The sequence below is a fragment of the Aythya marila genome (genome assembly GCF_965140915.1).
Source record: "Aythya marila genome assembly, chromosome: 10".
NCBI classification, from domain to species: Eukaryota; Metazoa; Chordata; class Aves; order Anseriformes; family Anatidae; genus Aythya; species Aythya marila.
The window spans coordinates 2711373-2734682 of record NC_139051.1 but is presented as its reverse complement, the minus strand read 5'-3'; the positions used below and the strand labels follow the sequence as shown (position 1 = coordinate 2734682).

The window sequence follows — 23310 nt, the reverse complement described above, 5'->3', positions numbered from 1 at the left end:
CAATTAGCATTGATGCAGTGCAATGTGTAATCCGAGATGATGTTACAGCACAGCTAGCAGTGAATAAACCAAGAAGTTTAGGGTTTAGGCAGCTCTGACTTCATTAAAGTTAGATACCATTTCACATACCACATATATACATCCTAATGAAGCAATATGGGAAAATCACATTAAAAAAAAATGAAAAAAATATTTTGTTTGGCATTTACAAAGTTTATTAAAACACTCAGTAACAACATGGTATAAAAATGATCTTGTTTGCAGGGAACATTTGTTTTTGTTTCCCCTCTGGAGAAGTTTTGGCTGTTCAATTATAGGCCTCATTGCTTCAGCATTATTTTCAACTGAAATGTCAGAACTTCGAAAAGCATATCTAATGTGCAAATTAAGTTTATTGCTGCTCATTGAGTTGTTTATTCTTTGTGTGAGAAGTCTTTATTATACCTCAAGCACTCACAACATCTTATCTATTTTCTCCTCTGGAATGGGATTTGCCATATAATACATGTCTGAAGTTGCTAAGCAAGATAGATAGATAATGTAGATCCAAGAGCTTTTAAGAAGCTTTTAAAAGTATTTGAGGTAGTAGTCTTAAAGACAACTTCATAAAAGAAGCAGAAATTATCACACAAGTGAACCACTCTGCATCAGTAGTATTACTGGATATGAGTAGGCTAGAACAGGAGATACAAGAGGATGATAATCTCATAATAAAATGGATTTTTTTTTTCTAACACTGCTAAAAAGCACACATCACATACAAACTCAGTATAATTCCCAAAAGATCAGTCTTCAACATTTATTTGGTGGAGGCAAATAGGTTCCTAATAATAAGGAAATACAGTTCTTATGAAATTAGAAGCATGTCATTATTAGGATTTGTCATGTTAGAAGAAGAAACCTTTATGTTCTGTTATTCCAAAATATCAGTTCAGTAGTGAGTTCCATTGAATGCATTTCTACAAAATATTTATACTAAGGTTCTCATTCATCTCTGGAATTTTTAATCTGTCCAATAACATTACATAACAGGATTGCATTTCTATTATTCTTATCTTTTCTATTATTCTGATCTATATTTCTGATCATTTCTATTATTTCTGATCTCGATCCTCTCTTTGGAGGTGTGATCAAATAATGGCACAAAAATATTACTGACCTTATGAGGCAACCATAATAATATTGGAACTTTCTGTTGGAGAAAACTCCAAAAATTCTCAACCAGTTTAATCACAAGAAACTAATGGCCCCTTCCCATACAACAGACAACGGACTCTGATAGAGTCTTAAAAACTTCACAATTAAAAAAAAATTTACATCATTTGTTATTTTTATTCTATGGGTTTCAGAATGTAACTATTGAATGTGATTACAAATGATGTGCAATCCTAATTGTATCATTCTTAGTTTTTCTTCAACTTTTCCATAGAAATAAATGGATTTTTCTACCAAAAAAAAAAAAAAATAAATAAATCCATCATTGCTACAAGTAATATAATTTCATAGAATCATGTTATTCATGTTGATCTATTTCAGTTGTGAGAAGAGTAATGGAAGAAAAAGAGTAAGAAAAGAAAACTTTGTAGAAGTGTTCTGTAGTTCCCAGATACTTTTCAACATTTATTCTATAAAAGTTACCTGTTCTTCACAATGGAATTACTTCACTTGAGATTTATGGAGTCAAGCTCTTTGCCAATGTGTGCTGAAATCAGTGGAGTTGTGCCAACAGAGAATATGGCCCTTGAATCATCTGGAATTTATTGTATGTGACACTCTGCTTCCAGGGAGAAGAAGAGATTGCTTTAATTTAATGATCAAGTATCTTCCAGACAGTCATCTGAGTCCTTCACATCTCTGCAGTCCTTGACTTCAGACAAACTGATGGTGCTGCCATGATGACAGTTTTACATAGTCATGAGAAGCAATCAGAGTAGACAGAGAAATTTGAGAAAGTGTTCCAAGACTGAGCTCTAGAACCTCTGATGCTCTCTCTAGACAGACAGCTTCTTAATGATTCTGGAACAAGAAAATAATAAATAAATAAATAAATAAACAAACACTAAAAAAAAAAAAAAACACTTTATGTACCTATAACAGTAGAAATCACACAAACTCTGTTCACTTTCCTTGGATAATGGTACATGATGTCTGCAGCAGGTATAACACTGAAACCAGTATTTTTTATTTTATTTTATTTTATTTTATTTTATTTTATTTTATTTTATTTTATTTTATTTTATTTTATTTTATTTTATTTTATTTTATTTTATTTTATTTTATTTTTATAACTTTTTAAAATGCTGTCAGAAAATGTAACATTCTAATTTGTTGCTACTTGACCAGTGCTATAACCATCACTGACCTAGCATAGCTCAGATGCCAGGAAGAAGCTGGTCAGGTTATTGCCTGTGTGTACATGTATATTAATCAGTTACCACAATGATGGTAACAGTTTGAACAAAAATGTCTTTGAAGGTGAGGCGTTGGATGCACTGCCATGCATGAATATTTTGGAACCATGACCTTGGTAACCAAAATCCCAAATTTTCAAATACATTTCTAACACACAGGGTTAAGCCAGAATGAACACAAAACTAATACAGCTCCTGCAAATTTTCTTCTCCTCCTCTCACATTATTTTCAGAACGCATTAATATTGTTGAATAGATTCTGCTCTCATTTTATTCATATGCCTCTCAGTTCTCACCATTTTATAACACTTTCATGCACAAAAGCTTTATTCAAGGGAATTGCTTACAACAAAGTGGTTGTTATCTCTAATCTATCTGCCAGTCATAACAACAAAAGTGAAGTCATATAAATCCATTTCTTTCCCCTTCAGCAAACTACTAGTTCCTTTAATAAGATCTGCAACTTTGTTTCCCAGTGTAAGGGGTTAAAAAAGATTACACAGATAGTTTTTCTGTCTGTTGTGGTATTTTCTCTGAAGCTGTAATGTAAACACCACAGTGAGGTACAGCTAACATTAATATAGATTAAGGATCTCAATGCATATAGTACACAGAGACAGATACTGCTTTTGCTTTTGCTGCAGTTTCCTGCAAGGAGGGATTTTCAAGTCTGAAGAACTGTGGGCATATTTCTAACAGTCTTACTAATGAATTCTGCACTTTTAAAGCCAAAATCATATCTATCGACTGTGGGTTTTACAAAGTAACATATGACTAATTTAGCATGTTGCCTCTGACATCTGCTTGCTCTCAGAGCACACAGAGTGCTCATTGTATTGATACTGCAAAAGTAATAGGCTACACATGGGTAAGAGTGTTCTCAAATCATCATCATATTAGAGATAATCTTCTTTATTATGGAACATTTGGGCCAATTTTACATCATTTCACAAATGGCACAAAACTCATTCAAGATCTACTATTTTTATAAGCATTTTAATAAAAATGATTTTTTTTTTTGTCTCCACAGAAAAGACTGTAATTACTATTCCACCTTCTAATATGGATGTAACAGTTGGAGAAAGCATAGTCCTTCCATGCCAGGTGTCTCATGACCCTTCCCTTGATGTGGTGTTCACATGGTCATTCAATGGAAATAGTATTGATTTTAAAAGAGGAATACATCATTTTGAAAGAACTGGAGGGGTAAGTTTTTAAAACTCTTTAGTGCTTAATGAAACTACTTGCCACAGTCTTTAGACCACGTATGCATTTTTCATAATTCTTCCATCGCTATTGATATGCATGGCAAATCATTGTTTCTTTACAAGGGCTGCAGCCATTTATTTTTCTTTCTTAAATTTCATAAAGTCACTTGAGTTATTTGTGAAGCCATAATAAAAATGTCCCCATGAAAGAAACTGATGATAGCTATGAATATTTTAATTTAAAAGCTGAATTTTTTATTAATATTGAGCAATTTATAAAAATGTCCAGTATGGAAAGCATGTTGTGAGTGATTAGTTTACTTTCTTTGCATCTCCAGGAATCTGTTGGGGATTTGATGATAAGAAATATTCAGCTACATCATTCTGGGAAATATGTGTGCATGGTACAAACAACTTTAGACAGTCAATCTGCAGCAGTAGATATAATTGTAAGAGGTATGTCTCCTAATGTAGATTTTATATCCCCTGAAGGAATTAGTATTTCTTAACATCAGTTGTTGTTTAAAAAGTCCTAGGATGACAATGCAACATTTCAGTAACACCATGGGAGATCTGTACAATTGTGCCATAGCCTTTTTTGAAGGTAAGTTTTTCTTGCCTTGGAGTTCAACATAGTGGGACATAGGGAAGGCCTCTTCTTTCAACAGAATGGCGTCACCTACCATTGCTGGGCATCTCCGGGTCACAGTACAGGCTGGAAAAATCAAAAGAACAGACCCCTTTCCACTCTTTGGAGATAATATGAAAGATCATTATCTAGATCAACTAAGTGATAAGATTGAGGTTTTAGCTAATCCTTTTACTGCCAGCAGCAAGAGAAGTGCTGTGATGGGAGCAGATCCTGTTACCCCTAACAGATATCAGAAATCTGTCTAAAGCACCATCTTGCATTTTTGCTGAATGTCTGTTCCTTGTTTTTCACTAAATTTCATAGGAACTCTATAGATGTTGTATGGTTCAATGAAAGACACACTGGGAAACTTTCTTTGTCAGTCTCTCTCTATATATAAATTATTATTATTATATCTATAATTCCTTTGTATTTTTCTTATTGGTAACATGAAAACATTCATTTTTCTGACTTAAAACCCCTTATTAATTAAAAAATGGAATACAGACGTGAAGCCATTATTTAGAGATTGTGCTAATTTTATGAAAATGCACCTTCATGAGTAATGCCACTGCCTTGAGTAAGAGCTGCACAACTCTGTCTATCAGTCTTTTTTTTTTTTTTTTTAAATACATTTGTCTTAAAATTATTTTCAAATTAGGCCCCCCAGGCCCACCAGAAGATGTTAAAGTTGAACATATTTCTAGCACTACTGCTGTGTTATCCTGGAAGTCTGGAATAGATAATAATAGTCCAGTACAAATCTACAGTGTTCAGACAAGGACTCCTTTCTCAGTTGGATGGCAGTCAGTTCCGACAGGTGAGCAATTTGAGAGTTGTCTTGTATTGTTTGCATATACCATTAATTAATCCAAAAATACATTTTCATTGACATATTCATCTTACTTGTAGTTCCTGAAGTCCTTAATGGCAGGACTCACAAAGCAACAGTGGTTGACTTAAGCCCTTGGGTTGAGTATGAGTTTCGTGTGGTTGCCAGTAACAGCGTTGGAATCGGGGAGCCAAGCAGACCATCAGCTCTACTGAAAACCAAAGCAGCAGGTAGGTCCCTGGTTTCTCCTAATTTATTCTTTTTTCTACACAAACACACTGCCAGTTCTCCAGTGTGAGAGGTCTGTGGCAGAAGAGTCTCTCTCTTGCAGAGTTGCTTCTATATTTGCCTGGCATTGTAACGTATGGCTCCTATGTCTTCTTGACAGCACACCTGCAGTACTTGATGCGAGGGATGCTTGAACATGACTTAGAATTACCCCATGCTTTTCTCTCCAGTTCAAGATCACCTGGGCCAGCAATAAAGGCTGGAGCTGGCCCATACTTTGTTATGTCCCCAAAAATCCTCATGCCTGAACACAAACTTTCATTCAAGCAATTGTGGATCAACATTTGTTTTCTTCCAATTATAACTACATTTATATACTGCTCCAGGACTTGAATAGAAAATGATAAAGCCAGCTCTCTGGCATTTTCTAGCACAAGCACATAAAGCTTTGCTGCAGAGGTTGTTTGATATCTGAGCGTTGGTAGGGACAGGATATTGGCTTTAACTGGAGGAAATAAATTACAACATCCAAAGCCCAGTGAAGCTAATAGCTTCCACTGACTCCAGGACAGGATCCTTGCTATCAGTCTGTCTAACCTTTACACATTTATCTTCCGGGACTTGGAACCTCATGGGAAGAAGGCTCATTCTTGGATGACCAACACTGTCAGTCCTTTGACCTTATCTGTTTGGTACAATTTATTTGAAGTCCAAACCTTTGCTTTGTTTTTATGTTTCTCTCAGCCCCCTGTTCATCAACTCTCTCCCCCCTATAAAATAAGCAGTTACAGGATGGAAGGCACTGAAAGGGAAGCAGGTTTTACAGTTTTTTACACTTTCTCCTCTTCTTTTATCTCATTTGCCATGCTCTGAAGTTTGGCAAACTACATTTCAAGACAGAACTCAAAATACAGTATTGGGGGGATTCACAAGGCTACAGCTAGAAAGAAACAATAAAATTAATAATATTTACCATGGCAATAGCATAAGGAACATTATTTCCTTACAGTTCTGCCCAATTTTTGTTCACCAAAACAAACAGAAAGACTGACGTTAGGTTTTAGTAACTTAACCCCTTCACTGCTGTCAGTCATTCTGCTTCAAAGCATTGCTATGTGGTGGGAGGAATAAAGGCTTGTCTTTAATTTTTATCAGGATAGGAAACTGAATGCAACATTGAAGTAAGGAGAGCAAAGACTGGCAGTGAAGGGTGAATGTGAACTTAGCTGTTTTAATAGCTATTTTGCCAGCTAAAATCTGAGCATTAGTAGATTTGCGGATGCAAATGAGCCACTGTTCATTTCATTAAAATAGAGCTGAGAATTAATTGAGCCTCTGTTGGTGCAGTCAACTGTAAATTTTTGTCTGTTTCTCAACTATGACCTGGATGAGGCTCTGCTGAGCAGTAGGACATTTTTTTTTCCCATGCAAACGTATTAAGTACTGAACACATTTAACACATGAACTAATTGAGCATCAACTGGTTCATGAAACAGTGAAGTAGTAGGCTTGAAAATCTGCTTTGTTATTTTTTATTTCTTTAATGTTCTTTCCAGTCTTCAATTATTTACCTCTGATGTACACAAAGACATGGATTGTGAGTGACAAAACTAAATACCTATACTAAACTCTCTCTCTCTCTCAAAAAAAAAAAAAAAAAAAAAAAAAAAAAAAAGCTTAGTCTATTTGTACTTGCATTTACTTTTCTCACTGCAAAACAAAATTATCTTTAAATTTCTACATTTCTAGAGAGAACGCAGTTAGGTAAAGATTTAAATGTGAATTTGAATGTAGAAGTGACAGCTGATTCACATAAGTTTCTGTGAGCATGGAGGGCTGTTGCCTTTATTGTTACTCCTGCAGCTGTACCAACACTGGGAGAAAAATATGGGGAAGGGCAGGCAGTCATGGCAAAACTTGCCAAAATCTCTGAAAAAACTTCTGAGATATAACTGTCTTGTCCAATCTTCAAACTTGAAGAAATAGTAGCAAATGTTTGGAGATGGTAAAGAGAACAAATGCCCTCATATATATTTTTGGTCTCTGTATGTAAGTTAAAGAATTGTCTTCGTTATTTGTTCATGTCCCTGCAGCAACAGAAAAAAAAAAAAAAAACAAAACAAAACACCACCACCACCACCACCACCACCAACAACAACAAAAACATGACATCATCCTTGCAAGTAAATTTATAGCAAATTATATAATAGGAATAAAACTTCTTTAAATCCCACCCATTATACCACAACTCATTTCCCCAAAAGTATAAATATTTATAGAGTAATTGGGGTGACCGTGTTTACTGAAATATGGAGTAAAAAGCAAGAAATACTGCTATTTTCCTTGCCTCTCCACCAAGAGCCATTTGACAGATGAGAAGCCCCTTCAGCTTGCAACACCAGCATGTTATTTGACCTTGACCATGGACCTATGGGGCCATACACCTGGAGCAATGCTGGGGAAATCAGGTTCTAATCAATGCACTCCTGGCCACTTAGAGTCTTGGGAGAAGGAGAAAAATTACAAGTTTTGAATTTCCTAAGCAAAGCATACAGCCAATTAAAAAAAATTAATATATTGCTCCAACAACATGTTTACTGAACAAATGCATAATTAGTAAATCAGTAGTGTTGCAGCTACAGTCTGAATGGAACATCATTTTGCCAATTAGTTGATGAGGCATAATAATGTCAGATACTTGATGCTACTAGCTTCTTTAATTAATTTTTTGAACCAGGGTACTCATGTATCAAATACATCTGTGGCTTCAGCCTTAGAAACTTGAAAATGTGTAAACATAATTTCAGTTCATTTAAAATGCACCGTTATATAATGTAGTCCCTGTTCTACGTGTTGAAAGGCAGAGTAGCTGCATGTGAGAGGAGCTGGGAGGAAACCCTTTAATCTTGCAGTGGACGAGGCCCCTGGCAGCAGCAGGGGGTTGCTGCAGGCACCGATGTCTCTTGTTCTCCAGTTCCCGTGGTGGCACCAACGAACATCAGTGGAGGAGGAGGGAGCCGTTCTGAGCTGGTCATCACATGGGAGGTAATTGTTAGCTCAATTAACCTAAGCTGTTTAGTGGGGAAAAGTCTATGGGTGAAATCACAGCCCTGCTGAAATCCAGAGGCTTTCAGTCACTGGCTCAGGCTGAGCCGGGATTTCATCCTGCATCTGGAGAGAAAGCAGTCTGTAAGATGCACAGCAAGTTTTCTGTGTTATAGCAAACCATTTATAAAAATAAACAGTTTAAGAGGCATGTTATAAAGATGTTTAGAAGTCTGTATAACCCTCTTATCTCCATTGTACAGGATGTGCTTAACACACTAATCTGCTTGGCCATTTTCTGCATTAACATTTTTCATACTTTTGTTTACATGTTTTTCATTCTGGAACTCTGTGCTGACAAGACATATCCTATTATGCATTAAAGGAGATGAGCCCTTTAATTCTCCAACACTCCAGCAAGAGGAGAGAATACGCAATTTCAGAACTATTAATACCACACTAGAAGTTGCAATGAGTGAGCACGGGTCATTGCAGAGAGCAGAAAGCAAGCATGGTGAGAAGTAGCCTTCCTTCTCCAGCTACCCACCTGTATCTCTGCAGGCACCATGACAAAGGCAGGCGGCCTCGTGCAAAGCCTCTGCAGTGATGGGCAGCTGCTCCAGCCCTCGTGGAAAAACTGACCAAAACACAGTGTCCACCTGTGCTGGACAGTGGAAAAAAATGTTGTTTTTTTTTTTTTTTTTTTTTTTTTTTCATTGCTGCTGAAAAATGCATGTGGTTCAGGTAGGTAAACATCTCACCTGGCTCTGAAGACAACTGTCTACAGCAGGAGCTGTCCCAGGCTGTCAGCATCACCCAGCCTGCAGGACAGAGCCCAGACAGCCTTACCCATCCTATGGACAGGTGTGAATGTCTCAGAGCCTGCAGACAATCTCTGGTTAATTCTTAATTTGGACCAGGGCTTCAGAAGCACAGTCATGGAAAATATTTATTTGATTAAATAATAATGATAAAAAAATACTTCTAGTTCAGCTTATGCAAGGAAAGCAGTCTGCTCTTTCCCCTGACTTCATTCTTTTTCCAGAGGAATAGCCAAGCTCCTGTACATGGTTTAAAAGAAAGGAAAAGAAATTAATTTAAACTACAAGTAATGTTATTTATCAGCTAAGTGAGTTACCTGTGTTGTCCTGTATGCTGATAACTTTGCCATTTAACCAACCTTTTGAGGGAGGAAGGGAAGTGACAGAAAAAAATGAGATCAAAAGAAAAAGTCCCCACAAGATAAATAATACTGCCAATGCTTTTCCCCTTGCATGCTCCAAATAGAGTGAAACTTCACTTTTACTGAACTGAATTTTCCTCCATATGCATCTTTCACTGTTTTCTTTCATTTTCTCCTCTACTGATCTACTCTTTGGGAGCAGAACATGAAAATTGAAAAACAACCTGAGAGATCTCAATCAAATTATCCTGTTGGACTTCATAGTGTGTCCTGAAAAATAGTCAGAAGAAATACTAATTATGCCAAGCTAACAACACTGAACTAGGCTCTCCAGCTCTCTGTGATGAACTCACTAAACATCTTGATTAAATCTGAGGTCACAGAAGCCTCAAAAACAAATTAAATGCTCTAGAAAGTAGCTTGAACTCTTATAAATCCCCGATGCACCCTCATCTCTCACACTTAAATCTCTCAGGACTGGATAAGAAAAAGATTGGGTAGATTGGGGAATTAATGTTTGTAAAATACTTAGAGAATGACAACATTTGTTATATATGTCAGATCAGAGTTATAATTTGACAAATATCTTACTAATAAATTAGAAGGAATTTATGAAAGGAAGAATACATTCAGTGCCCTGAAATCTGCTGATGTATTCCTTGATTTATTTTTCATTTTTTTACCTCCCACCTTCTCAGACTGTTAGTGCTCCTGATAGTTTCTCTACAGGGGAGAAGTTTGGAGCCAGGAACCATTGCGGGAGCTGCAGTTCTGCCCCTTTGATTTTCCCTCTATTTCTGCGCCATTTTTCATAGCTGTTTTTCCTTGCACCTGGCTTTGATGCAAACATCTAATATAAATGAAGTTTTGCTGATAAAAGCTTCCTTTTTCTACGTACTACTGATCTTTTCTTATTTCACAAATGTTCTCTTGCTTTGAGAAACCAATGTAGAAGTGTTGTTTTTCCCAAGAAAAAAAATATAGTGTTGATGTAATTGCCTGTTCGGTATGAGTCATTAATAAATATCTTGACATGAGATTTTATTAATAGAAGCCTTAATTTTGCCATGTTGACTTGCAATAACATTTCTGTTCTAAACAAACTTAAATAAGAAAATGTTCATGCACTCAAGACTCTCACTTGTGCTAAAAAATATGTAAGTGCTGTACACATACACAGGCAATTATACAGCTGACATGCACTTCTATATATACACTTTTGCTCCTTTTCCAACTCCTTCTTTCTTTTAAAATAATTTCTTTAAAATTAGCATTCCTACACCCCTTGGGGGGAAAAAAAAAATCAGTTACAACCTGTGCTGAGTGAAATGCTTTTAATTTTGAAAACTTCATGCCTGGAAGAGAATAACTTTAATGGAGCTGATCAGATCTTTTGTTTCTAAATTGATTGCCTCAATAGATTTATTATTTTGATTTTTATTTCAATATTACATTGACTGATGGAACAAACATTATTATCTTCTCTAAGGCACAGTCAACTGAATCAATACTACTAAAATATACTGAGAGAATGAAGATTCAATTAAAAGAGTGTATACTTGCAAATGCTTATTGACTGACTGCCTTGTCACTACAGCCAGTTCCAGAAGAACTGCAGAATGGGGAAGGTTTTGGCTACATCATTATGTTCCGTCCCCTTGGCTCAACAACCTGGACAAAAGCAGTGGTGGCTTCAGTAGAAGCAAGCAAATACATTTATAGGAATGAAAGCATTACACCTCTGTCTCCTTTTGAAGTGAAAGTTGGTGTCTACAACAATGAAGGAGAAGGAACCCTGAGCTCCATATCCATTGTCTACTCAGGAGAAGATGGTAAAGCACATTACTCCTATTGCTGACTGTGTAGAGTCTATAGGTCCCAGGTATGATAATTCAGATCTCTATAAGAATAGCCAGAAGTTAGCTCAAAGCTGCTTATTGCAGGTTTTCAAGAGACGCAAGACAGAGGATGGGAAAATGAAGTGAACAAAAGCAAGGGACAGTTTTTCATAACTGCTTTAAGTAGATGGCAAGTTTCAACAGACTTGTCCCCAGGGAGCTCCCACTGAGTGGGCTGGGAAAAAACAGGGGACATCGAAAACAGTTTACCCGTTAGAGGGCTCAGATCATTCCATGCAGCTGACCTCCTCTAAATATCTGTCCCATATCACAGGTTATGATCGATTTTGAAAAATTACAATTTTGCTGGTGCTCCACGGTAAACAGGCAGCAAAGCTAGGGATTCACACCAGGGTTCTTGAGCTGCTGCCTGATGCTTCCACCAAAAAACTTGTCTTTTTTTCTTGAATCTCTTTAAGTTTCTGAGACAACACCCTTTTAATACCACAAATTTTCTGCTGGCTGTGTTTTCTCCCATGACCCAGAACCACAGATAGCACCAGCAGGGACTTCGGCACTGAGCATTTCGGCAGCAGAGGTGGAGGTCTCCTGGCAGCCCATCGCATGGAACAGGCTCACAGGCAGGGTGTTGGGCTACGAGGTAAGGCAGCTGGTGCTGGGCACCTTACAGACATCCCATCCCATCCCCAGCCACTTTCATATTCTGATTCCTCTTCCCTCACTGCCAAGTCAGCAGTTGATGGAGCTTTTCACCTGACTTTTCACCTAATCACAAGCATTTGTAGACCCAGACTATAGTTCTATCCCAGCTTTTTTTGTAATGTAAATTAAAACTTCAAGATTAATCGTATGTGAAGGCCACAATAAAAGGACTTGTGCTTGATTCCATAAAACAAAGGTGATCCTCCCTCCTCAGACAGCTGTCTGAGCGCAATGGGGCAGTTGATCTTTAGGGGACACGCACATGACCCACAGCAACACTTACAGAAGAACATGCACATCATTACCATCCAAAGCTTCTGCTGTGGCATATTTGAAAGGCTTTGGGCTTCTCAATTCTGTTCGTAGTGAGCAGCTGCTCATGTACTAGTAAGTGACAGGCTGCATGCCCTGTGCACTGGGGTATGCCGCTGGCATAATGGCATGAGCCCAGGGCCAGACCCAGCAACAGGCATTTCAGGGGCTGAGACAGGGGAGCTGCAGGGGCATGTGGATGCTGCCAGACCCCAGTGGCACTCACCCTGCCTCTGGCTTCTCTCAGGTCTCCAGCACAGGGTGGGAGCAGAGCCCCAGTGTCAGCTGCATCTGACATCCCCAGGACAGAGCAGCAGTGCCTTCGGGGCATGGGAGTGTGGTGAAGGGTTTATATTTCTAGCTGGAGTACTTCAAAGTAATCTCAAATATGATTCCTGGGCATTTTATTTGCACAGTGAATTTTGTGTAGATAAAATAAAGCAAGGGTAAACAAAGTCAGAAATACTTTAATTTCTGTGCTTTCATTACAAATGTCTAAAGCAAGGTAGTAGGAGACACATACAACACGCAAACCTTCCAAAAACAAATGCTAAAAGTCAAAATTAGAAGCAGGATACAAAATAATTAAAATCCTCTTAGATGATTGAGATAAATAATTCTTTGTATCATTTAAGTATTTTTCATGAATGTTCAAACCATAAAACCAAGCAAGCTTTTAAAATTTCTCACATTATCAAAGTTTTCCTTTTGGACATCTATAAAGCTAAGGATTTGATTTGCTTTTTTAATTGGTATTCTGTCTCTCAAATTTTATTTCTTCTCTATAAATATTCATGCTTGGTTTTCTTTCCTGCGAGTTTTGAATATGAAAAATCCTGTATTCCTTGAAATCTTCATTATCAGTTTGTCTGCTTCCCAGCCAATTCCTTAACTGATTTAAAACAATTAATTGCCTTTTCTTTGTTTTGGCTTTTCAGGTTTTATATTGGACCGATGATCCCAAGGAAAGCACAGCTGGTAAAGTCAGAGTCAATGGGAATGTAACAGCCAAAAATATCACAGGACTAAAGGCTAACACGGTGTATTTTGCAACAGTTCGGGCTTACAACACAGCAGGGACAGGGCCCTCCAGCACCCCAGTAAATGTCACTACTAAAAAGTCACGTGAGTATTCAATTTTGTACAACAAATGTTGCAAGCTCCCTGGTGGGATAGTGACATTTCAGCTTACTGTGACTAGCTCTGCTAAATGTTGCAATATCAATGAGATCCCAAATTTCTTCATCAAATGAAGCAATGAAATCTGTGACTAGGAAACTTCTTCTTCTCTTCCCTGATAACAATTTTGTGGTCACCACTGAGTTTACTCAGACTGTGAGCCCCCTCTAGGTACTGGAACGCCACTGTAGGGTCTCTCCAGAGCCATCTCTTCTCCACACTGAACAACCCCAACCCCCTCAGCCTGTCTTCATAGGAGAGGTTCTAGGTTTGTTATGTGTATGTGCTAAGGTAATTCTCTATGCTTGCAAAACTGGATAACAGAGGTATTTGTGTTCCTCCAGTGTAGCAACCATTAGGAAGGATTTCCTTTTGAATTGCAGCAGTGTGGTACTTGCTTTCAGGAGATTTCAAATGAGATGCAGAGTCAATAAGGGAAAGATATTCCACAGGTCAAACCACAGATTTGGGTATGGGAATATGGCTTTTTTTTTTTTTTTTTTAAAAAAAAAAAAAGAAAAAAAAAAAGAAAAGAAAAGAAAAGAAAAGAAAAAAAAAACTTAAATTCTCAAAATGCTTTTCTGAAATCTCTAAATTGTGCAGTACAGATGGTAGAGTATGTGATACATTCTCATAAATATATATTTAGTCAGTAATTGTTTAAATTTCCTGCAGTTAGAAGTAAAAACATATGCTACTCTACTCGTGAGAAACAACTTCACGAAACCTATGCTTTCAAGGGGCCATACTCCAAGATAATAGGGAAGTGCTGAGCACTGTTCTACATGATTGAACCTGTAAAGTAAATGCTCACTAAGAGCAAAATAATCATAAAATAGAAAATTCTGGTAATCCGTTATGTACCCATATGCCCTAAGTTCTTCTCACAGACAACTTTCTAATGGAAAAGGAACTAATCTCTGGAAATCATTCTCTATATTTGTATGTATATTTGTATGACAGAAAAAATAAAGACACAGCAGTCAAGAGACAGGACATATAGGGAATGAATTTGCTTTTGCTTTACATTGTCTTCATCTTCTGTCAAACTCAGGATGGTGCTAATGGTTCATTTAAAAATTAAAGTCCAAATAACCCATTTAATATTTTAAAACATATATTAAATTTTTAAGCTCTCATTTCTGAAAGATGCAGGCACTTTCAATATGGGAAGAGGTAATACATCAAGAGATTATAAACAATGTATATCTACAGTGGGAGCTTTAGCTTCAAGCTAATAGATCTGTCTTTGTACTCATTGCCAAAGATTCCTAAAATATTCTGTACATGGCATTATTGTAAAGACTAAGCAAAACTCAAAACTAAAATAGGCCTTCTGCCAAATAGGAGCAATTCTGATTGAAGCTTACTTGTCTAAGATCAATTTAAGGTCTAAGTTGATATTCTGGTTTGAGTTTACTACTTAGGAAAGTAGAAATGATGTCTTCCTTCCCTGAGCATACTGCTCCCACTAAAAACAGTTATGAGGCTCAGCTCTTCTGTTTCTTTATTTATATGTCATGGTTTTCAGAGATTTCATCACTTTTTCTTTTTCTTTACAAATATATATCTCAACAGAAGAAATTTGAAATAAGTTACAAGTATAAACTTAGACTCAGTAGAACAAAAATATTTGCTGAAAGCAGCAAGGAAGTTGTTTTTTTTTTGTTTGTTTTTTTTTTGTTTGTTTGTTTGTTTTTTGTTTTAAAAAAAAGTAAACCTGTGGTTTTAGGCATATGAATATATTTAAACACCTTCAAAAATGAATATTTATCCAGCACTGACTTATGGCTCCTGGAAGGATACCTGCTTAGGTTCACCTGGGTGGCCCACTAACACCTCCTTTCCCTACCAGCTGGATGGATTAAGCTTCTCCACAGTCAGGAAGCAGACAAATATAAGAGACACAATCAATTTATTCTCTGTCTGTGGGAAATTAAATAGATTATGCTGTATTACCAAATCAACAGTGCCTTCTTAGCTATGTATGCTAATCATCAATATATAGAAACTGCAGGGAGAAATGAAGTATCCCAGAAGTTTAACATTTTAAAGTCAGGTCTGGGATATTCACAACCCAGAAGCCCTATTTCTCCAGATATCTCCCGTCTTTTCTTAATTCTATTCAAGTCCCTATTTCCTTTAATACCTCCAGCACTGTCCTCCCAGGCAGGGTCCAGTAGGACACACCATGGAGATGAAGATAATGTGTTGTTCTAAATATGAGACAGCATTAGCTCAAAGGCACAGTTTCAACTTCACATGTTCTCACAGGATTCAATTTCTGTCACTTGTAGGCAAATTTTCAAAGTCCTGGCACTTAGGCATAAAAAGCCTTTGAAAATCTACTCGCGGCCTATTATGCTGAGAATTTATAAAATCCTGCAATGTTTCATGATGGATCACATGGAGACTTTAATGTGTAACTCTTTGTAACCTGCACTCATGGCTGATGAAAATATAGCCTTTTGTATTCTACTCTTAGTTTTAGCTTTTTTTTTTTTTTTTTTTCCCTGAAATCCATGCAGCAAAACATTCTCTAGTCCATTACAATATAGATAGAAACAACACAGTGCTTAAGCAAAATCTATCAAATGTAACTTGAACTGTCAGACATTGTCAGGCTTTTCCTAATTTCCAAAATGAACTCTCACAGTAAGTGGTTTTGTGCTATGAATAGATCTTTATTCTGACTAATATGAGAGCAATGATGGACTGGAAAATATTTTTTACTCTTTTAGACTTGAATCAGCCATGCATTTTTTACTTCCATGTCAGCGGCTCATTCAATTACACTATGCAAATTAATATTTAGTTGTATCTTGTGATTATCATCATCTGTTTTTTAAAGCACCGAGTCAACCCCCGGCAAATATCGCCTGGAAACTGACAAATTCCAAAATCTGCTTGAACTGGGAGCACGTAAAAACAATGGAGAATGAATCAGAAGTGCTAGGCTACAAAGTAAGTCATTGCTTTATCTCATTAATCATGCACATTGTTTATAATAAAAGGGGAAAAAGTGACTTGTTGAAATGTGACTATTCATTACCTGGAAAAAGGTGACTTTTCTGGAGTTATTGGGACAGTTGGCTGACATTTACACAAAACATGGAAGAATATCTCATTCAGAGTAGGATGCCTTTATCCTAACACAGGGGTATCCTGTCCCTAGCACTGGAACTCCTGTCCCATTTCCCTTGTAATCTTACTTGTATCAGATTCTTGCATTCACATCTTTTTTGACAAGAGCTTCACACATTTGTAAGAAATAGAGAACAGTCTCTTAAGAATTAAAGAGGCATAAAATACGTTTGAAAGTCCTCACTCTCTGACAATTCATAAATGTATCTTTGAAACTAGATAGGAAGACACTCACATAAAGATCAATGTGAGTGAAGTAAAAAGCGCTTCTATAAATCCATTTTTTAAGGAAAGTAAAATTTAGTTTAAAGTTTGTTTGCAGTGCCTCTGACCCCAACAGACTTCAGGAGAGACTTTATTCCTGAAGGATGGTAAAAATGGTTGTGGAGAGCACTTACATGAGGAAAGGTTCCTAGGATCAAGATCCTTGCATTGCTCAGCATTTTAGTGTCTATGCAGTGTTATTTATGCCCAGGGAGGAAAAGGACAGAAAAAAAAATATTAAAATATCCACCTTGCAATCTTTCTTGAGATCATATCCTTTTAGATTCTAGTGAGTGTGCTTGAGTAGCTCCACACACTGGGAAAAACATTAAAACTAGTCTATTAAGCTCTTTTCCTTTGTGTCTAACATACCTGCTTCCAGGCTACACTTTCCTATTACATTTTGATGTGGAAAGAGTGCTTTAAGTGCTCACTGTGTATTTATTGTATGATCCCTGTTAACTCTCTTTCTGCTTTGCTCTTCAGTTGCTCTTTTTAGCATAAATATATTAAAAGTTTGTTTTCACGAGATTGCTAGCAAGGAAGAAAGGCTTCTTGGAGGACAAAGCAGTAGTCTGCAGGATCCCCACCCAGACTCCCCAGAGCACTTGGGCATGGGGCCAGAGTGGCCAGTCCACACTATGACCCAGAGATACTTTAGTGAAAAGACCCATACACAAGCAGTTCCTGAATCCCTCAAATTTAGTTGCAGAAATGTGCTTCCTAAGTGGAAACCCAGGTGCTACTATCCAAATTTCTGTCCTTTCTTCAACTTGTAAAAATGTTTTTCTAATGGTATTTAATACTCTGCAGGGTGCTGATAGAATTATGAAAAGTTTGGGACATGACAGAAAGTATTCTCAGCCATTTAAAAAAATCCATTAAAACTTAAATAAATGAAGTAACTCTTGTTTCCTAACCCCTTTTTATTTAGATTTTGTACAGACAAAACAGACACAGCAAAACTCATATACTGGAGACAAACAACACTTCAGCTGAACTTCTGGTGCCATTTGAAGAAGATTATCTCATCGAAATAAGAACAGTCAGTGATGGTGGGGATGGCAGCAGCAGTGAGGAAATTAGGATTCCAAAAATATCAAGTATGTGAGAATTTTTATCCTTCTCTGAATATTATTGCGTAATAAGAAATGCGTGTGCCTCTAAGAAGTACAAAGGATTAACAGATGTTTTGTTACCGTAGGTGACTTCCCTCTCATTGCTTTGTAATACTGGATGAAAGTAGATTAGTCTCTGGTTTTATCATGTTCATTAGTGGGGAAACAATTTCCCAACACCCATGTGTGATCTTAATCTTTAATGTATGTCTCCATGAGCCCTGGCCTGGAATGCTTTGGGAAGGACAGAGAAATAAGCTTTCTAGCTGAAGTTAAACCTGCAGCTTTCAGATTCACCACAAATTTTAATCAGATCTGGAGCTGCTGCATATGCCAAGACAGAACCTCTCAGCTCTGCTCCATGGCTGAGGTGTGGGTACCCAGGGTCTGGTCTCTGCTTGCATGAATACCTTATTATTCATGCAAAATGCAGCACAGTTTTGTAACAAACTAACCAAAACCCTCCTGAAAGCAGCTATTCATGTAGAGACTGAGAACATGATTCAAAACCGTACTCCCTGGGATTGCTGCTGCAACTTGAAAATGAATAAATAGAAATAACCTTTGTGGATAATGTTTCATTTTGAAAGTTTAACAAAGTATACTGTTATGCTAGACTGCATAGAAATACATATTTGGACAGACATTTACTTATGTCAGAGATTTTTTTATGCTTATGTCTTTACAGGTTTAAGCTCTGGAGAAATAAATTTGTCCCAAAGAGTGCACTATACATTGACACCTGGGATCCTGCTGTTGAGTTTTGTCCTTAAGTACTCTCTCCCTTGATGATTAAAGCAATGTTCAGCCACAGACTTTTAAAAGTAAACTGTCTGTAGATTTTATCTTAATACTTTACCAGAATGAACATTTCCAATAAAGAAAAATAGTGGGCACTGGGGACCTGGGGGAGGGGGGGAGAGAGAGATTGTACACTACTAAGAAAACATAAATCTCAATACTGCTGAGAAAATGTAAATATCAATACTACATAAATTTAAAAAAAGCTTTGAAATTCATGGATAAATGTATATGCATTAATTAAATGGGGTGGTGCCAAATATAACTTGAGATTGTTAGGAGACTGATCTCAATTTTTTAAAAACAGTAATTCTTATTGAAACTCCAGTGTAATGGTATGACAGATGTGAAAGACCTGTGCCAAGATGTTGTAACTGAGAAAAGACTTGAGATTAGTTGGGATGTGGACATTATTTATCTCATGTTCTTCATTGTAACCTGTTCAAAACAACAACAACAACAACAACAAACTTTCAATTAAATAAAAGCTATTTGTTTATTTTTTTCACTTTTTTTTTTTCTTTTTTTTGTATTACAGGGAACAACATAGAATGCATTATATGAAATGTACTACACTATTTTCTTCTGAAAAGGGAAACCTAAATAAAAGGAGTCATGTGGACCAACCCAAAGCCATTGAATTCAATAAAGAAGCTTTCAGTGGCATCAGCAAGCCTTGAACCAGATCTAAATGGGACAGTACCTTTTATAATTTGAGATACATATTCTCAAATACATTTTAAAAGAACAGTCTTGTGAAGACTGTTCTGATTAACAAAGATAGCAGAGATGCTGAATACCTTTTTTAAGGGGAGATTGAAATATATCTGTCTTCCAGCAGGTTCAGTTACTTTCTCAGCTGGTATTGTTATTCTTTGCTGTAGCCTGGAAGTGTAGATTCATCTTTGGGCTAGGTGTGAAGGTAAATGAGAAGACCATTGATTTTCATCATCTTGAAATATAAATAAAAGCATCTAATTAAATCCTTCAATCTATTGAGTTATTAGAATGTTAAATGAAACACCAGAGTGAGCATGGCTTTCAAGTCAATAGATATAGCTCAAAATGTGAAGTCACACTGCTGTGTATTTTAACAGCATCCTATAAAGGGTATTTGTTGTCTCATATCATACTAGGGGATGAAAAGATCCCCTAGTAGTGATGTGATCTTTTTCATTCCCACTTTATTCTGAAGTAAATTTTCTTTTCAACACTGTCAAAGATGTGTTATCTCACCTTTGTAACCATTTGGTACCACAATCTAATGAAGTTCCTCCCCTTCTCTCCATTTGAGAAGGGCTCGAATGGAGATGGCATTGTGTAAGCACACCAAAAAGCAAAGTAGTTTCATCTATGCATGATAATTCTCCAAAGAGTGTAATAAAACACATTTCTTGTCCATGGCTATAGGACCCAAGTAGGCAACAAGAGTCTTAGAATGGGAAGTTATATAGGAAGTTACCAATACTTCAATACCTGAGGTTACTGACAGGACTCATATGCTTGCCTTCCTGGGAGAACTCCACACACTCAGATATAAAATGAAATCATAAATAATAAAAACATAGCAAGAGCATGCTTTATGAAACAATGTTCAATTTTGATTTAAGCACTCCAGAGAATGAAAAGGATATTGAATCCCTAGGACAACGTGTTTCGCTAGGAATTGTACCCACTGTTAAACGTTTGCTTTTTCTTTTGATGCTATCAAAGCCAAAAGAGTATGTGTTTCATATTCTTGTGGCTACAGAGACTAAAGAAATTATTGTAGAAACTTGGGCAAATATTACTCACTTCTGGTGATATTTAATAATCCTTATACTGTATTCAACAATGTTTTTCAAAGAGATGACCCCTCTGGTGGAGCTCTAACAGAGGTTTTTGCATCATTGCATCCCAGCAGGTCTCTAAGAGCAACTTGTCGCTGCCATTGCAATTCACTTACAGAATTTTTGTATCCAGTACGCAATGGGTACATTTTGTTTCAGTTAAACTGAATCTAATATTCTTATATTTTATAACATAAATGTGATCCTTTCACTAAGTTTAAACAAAACAGCTCTTTTCATTCCAGCAAAGAAAGATTTTCTTGTGAGCAGTCATATGCAGCTGAATAGAAGGCCTGATAGATGCTTAATTACAGGGAGGCTCTAGAAATATAATGCCACTTTTAGAAGCCTGTCCTCTGGGATTTCTACAAAGATGTTAATCACAAGAGTTATTAGGAAGAGGTTTAACATAGCTTTCAACAGAAGAGAACAGTTTAGAAAGAAGTGGATATGGTATTTAAAATCTTGATAATGCCCTAATGAAGTAAAAACATTTTTCCTTGCAGTGACAATAAACAATGAAATATTTCTTCACATTTGTTTTCATTTCTGTATACATGACTAATGTTCATTACAAGGTGCTTTTCTCTCTGTAGAAGATGTTTTTTCAGATTAGTCTCTTCAATTCTCCCGTGTTTAACTTCATAATTTCTACCTTACCTTTGTTCTGTCATTCCCATGGGAGAAACCCTTTTTAAGTAAGGGAAAACCCTAAGAATAGGATGGTTGCTAATTGAGCAAAGCTATTCTCTCCTTGAACTTCCTTAGAGCTGAAGCACAAGTGGATTTCCAAGTGACTACTTTGCCTTGGGACTGCCGGTCGAGGTATATGTGCAGGCACACACACAGGACGGACCAACATCAGGGTGATAATCAATGGTCATTATATGTCACTATATGTTTCCTCTGCCTCGTGCCACCAGGTGGACAGGGTTCATCATTCAGCTTTGCTCCTCCATTGTGGCCAAGAGCTCTCCTCTCCTCTGCATGCAGGAGTCAAATGTTTGGCACCATAGCTACTAAAACCAAGTGAGACGTGCAACTTTAGCAAACAATCTTTTCATTCTTTCCCTTAGGAGATGTTTACTTCAGCAAACAGAACTTAAATTGATCTAATTCACTATTTTGTTCTGCTGCTGTGCTTCTTAAAGTAGATTTGTCTAGCATTGAAAAACTCAAACCAGAGTAGAATGCCTTAAATCACAACTTCTAAGGAGTCTTAAGAATAATACATTTAAACAAAGATATGATGATAACCCCCTATTCGCCCTAAATAAATTAAGTTATCTAAATTGTGGAGACCTCTCCTCCTCCTCTTTAACACCCCCATATTTTTTTGATGTTTCACTAAGTCAAAATGATGTCTGAGTCAAGCTGGAGTATTTTATTTTGATGACCTAAGCAAAGTAGAAAAATCTAAAACCAGTCACAGTCAGAGATTTTCATTTTAAATTTAATACATCAACAAAATATTTCTCCCTGAAAAAAAGCAATTTTTAGTCTATCCAAATGTTTCATTTAGTTCCAAATGCAATGTTTCATTGTGACTTAAGATCATTTAAGCTTTCTTTAATACCTCCCCCCTCTTTATAGAGCAATTTTTGAATATGAATGCCAAAAAAAATAAATAAAATAGCCCGCATATGCTATTGCACCAGCCCCTAAATCAGCATTACCCTGAAGTGCAGAAGCACCCTGTGTTTTGTGCAGGTCATTGGTATGCGGCACGAGCGAGGACTTGACACAGAGCTCTAAATCACACTTACGTATAAATACATTGCAAAAGCAAAGAAAGATTTTTATTAATATCTGACTATACTGCAGTCACAGAGAATTTCCCACAATGATTTGCTGTGTGAAAGCAAGAATTAATCTGCTCAGAGAGGCTTTGGCAGGTGTGGGGCTTCTGTGGGCCGATGGCTGGGAGCGCTGCCTCCCTCCTTCCGCCCCCACAGGTTTCATCCATTCAGCTTTCAATTCACACATCCAGCTGCTCTCTGCTCTTCCCTGGGCAAAAGCAGGAGCAGATCTTGCCTTACCCTGAATATCTCTGATGCCTTTCCTCCACTTCTACATTTCCAAGGCACCATTACTGGCATCTCATCGCTACTGAATGTCAGTTACCTTGAACTTTGGATAGCTTGCAAGGGTCTGTGTGGATGCAGCCATGCTATAGCCTTTGGGTGTATGTGGTTTGAGGTATGGAAATATTCGCAGTGGACTACTGAAATTCTGCTACAAGGATGGTGAGAACTTCCGAGCACAGGCAGTATGGAAATGAGCAGAGCCTCGCAGTCTTTGCATTATTTATCCCAAGGAGTGGCTCAGCCTACCCCAGCCGTCAGGCTGAGATGATGTCTGTGTGCTGTCTTCTGCCACTGCAAGTGGATTACTGGAGTGCTGCCACTTACCCAGGGATTCATGTGGATGAAAAATATCAAAGAATGTCATTCTTTTGCATTTGCATTTGCACATTCATACATAGGCATTCAGAAATATCCCTCTACCTAAAAAAAAAAAATGTACACAAGATTGCAAAGGCTTGGTATATAATGCCTCTGGTC

General features: G+C 37.1%; 1 protein-coding gene across 1 annotated transcript in view; it reads left to right on the top strand.

The window, feature by feature from the left end:
• Positions 1–18905, top strand: part of CNTN6 (contactin 6) — a gene marked incomplete at both ends in the record, with an annotated part of 116297 nt that extends 97392 nt beyond the window's left edge. The window contains 11 exons of the mRNA XM_082768564.1: positions 3442–3617; positions 3958–4075; positions 4912–5070; positions 5163–5312; positions 8285–8355; positions 11136–11370; positions 11922–12037; positions 13350–13536; positions 16442–16554; positions 17933–18101; positions 18805–18905. Coding sequence (XP_082624690.1) covers positions 3442–3617; positions 3958–4075; positions 4912–5070; positions 5163–5312; positions 8285–8355; positions 11136–11370; positions 11922–12037; positions 13350–13536; positions 16442–16554; positions 17933–18101; positions 18805–18905 — 1595 coding nt within the window. The remainder of the gene's footprint in view (positions 1–3441; positions 3618–3957; positions 4076–4911; positions 5071–5162; positions 5313–8284; positions 8356–11135; positions 11371–11921; positions 12038–13349; positions 13537–16441; positions 16555–17932; positions 18102–18804) is intronic.
• Positions 18906–23310: the final 4405 nt, after the last annotated feature.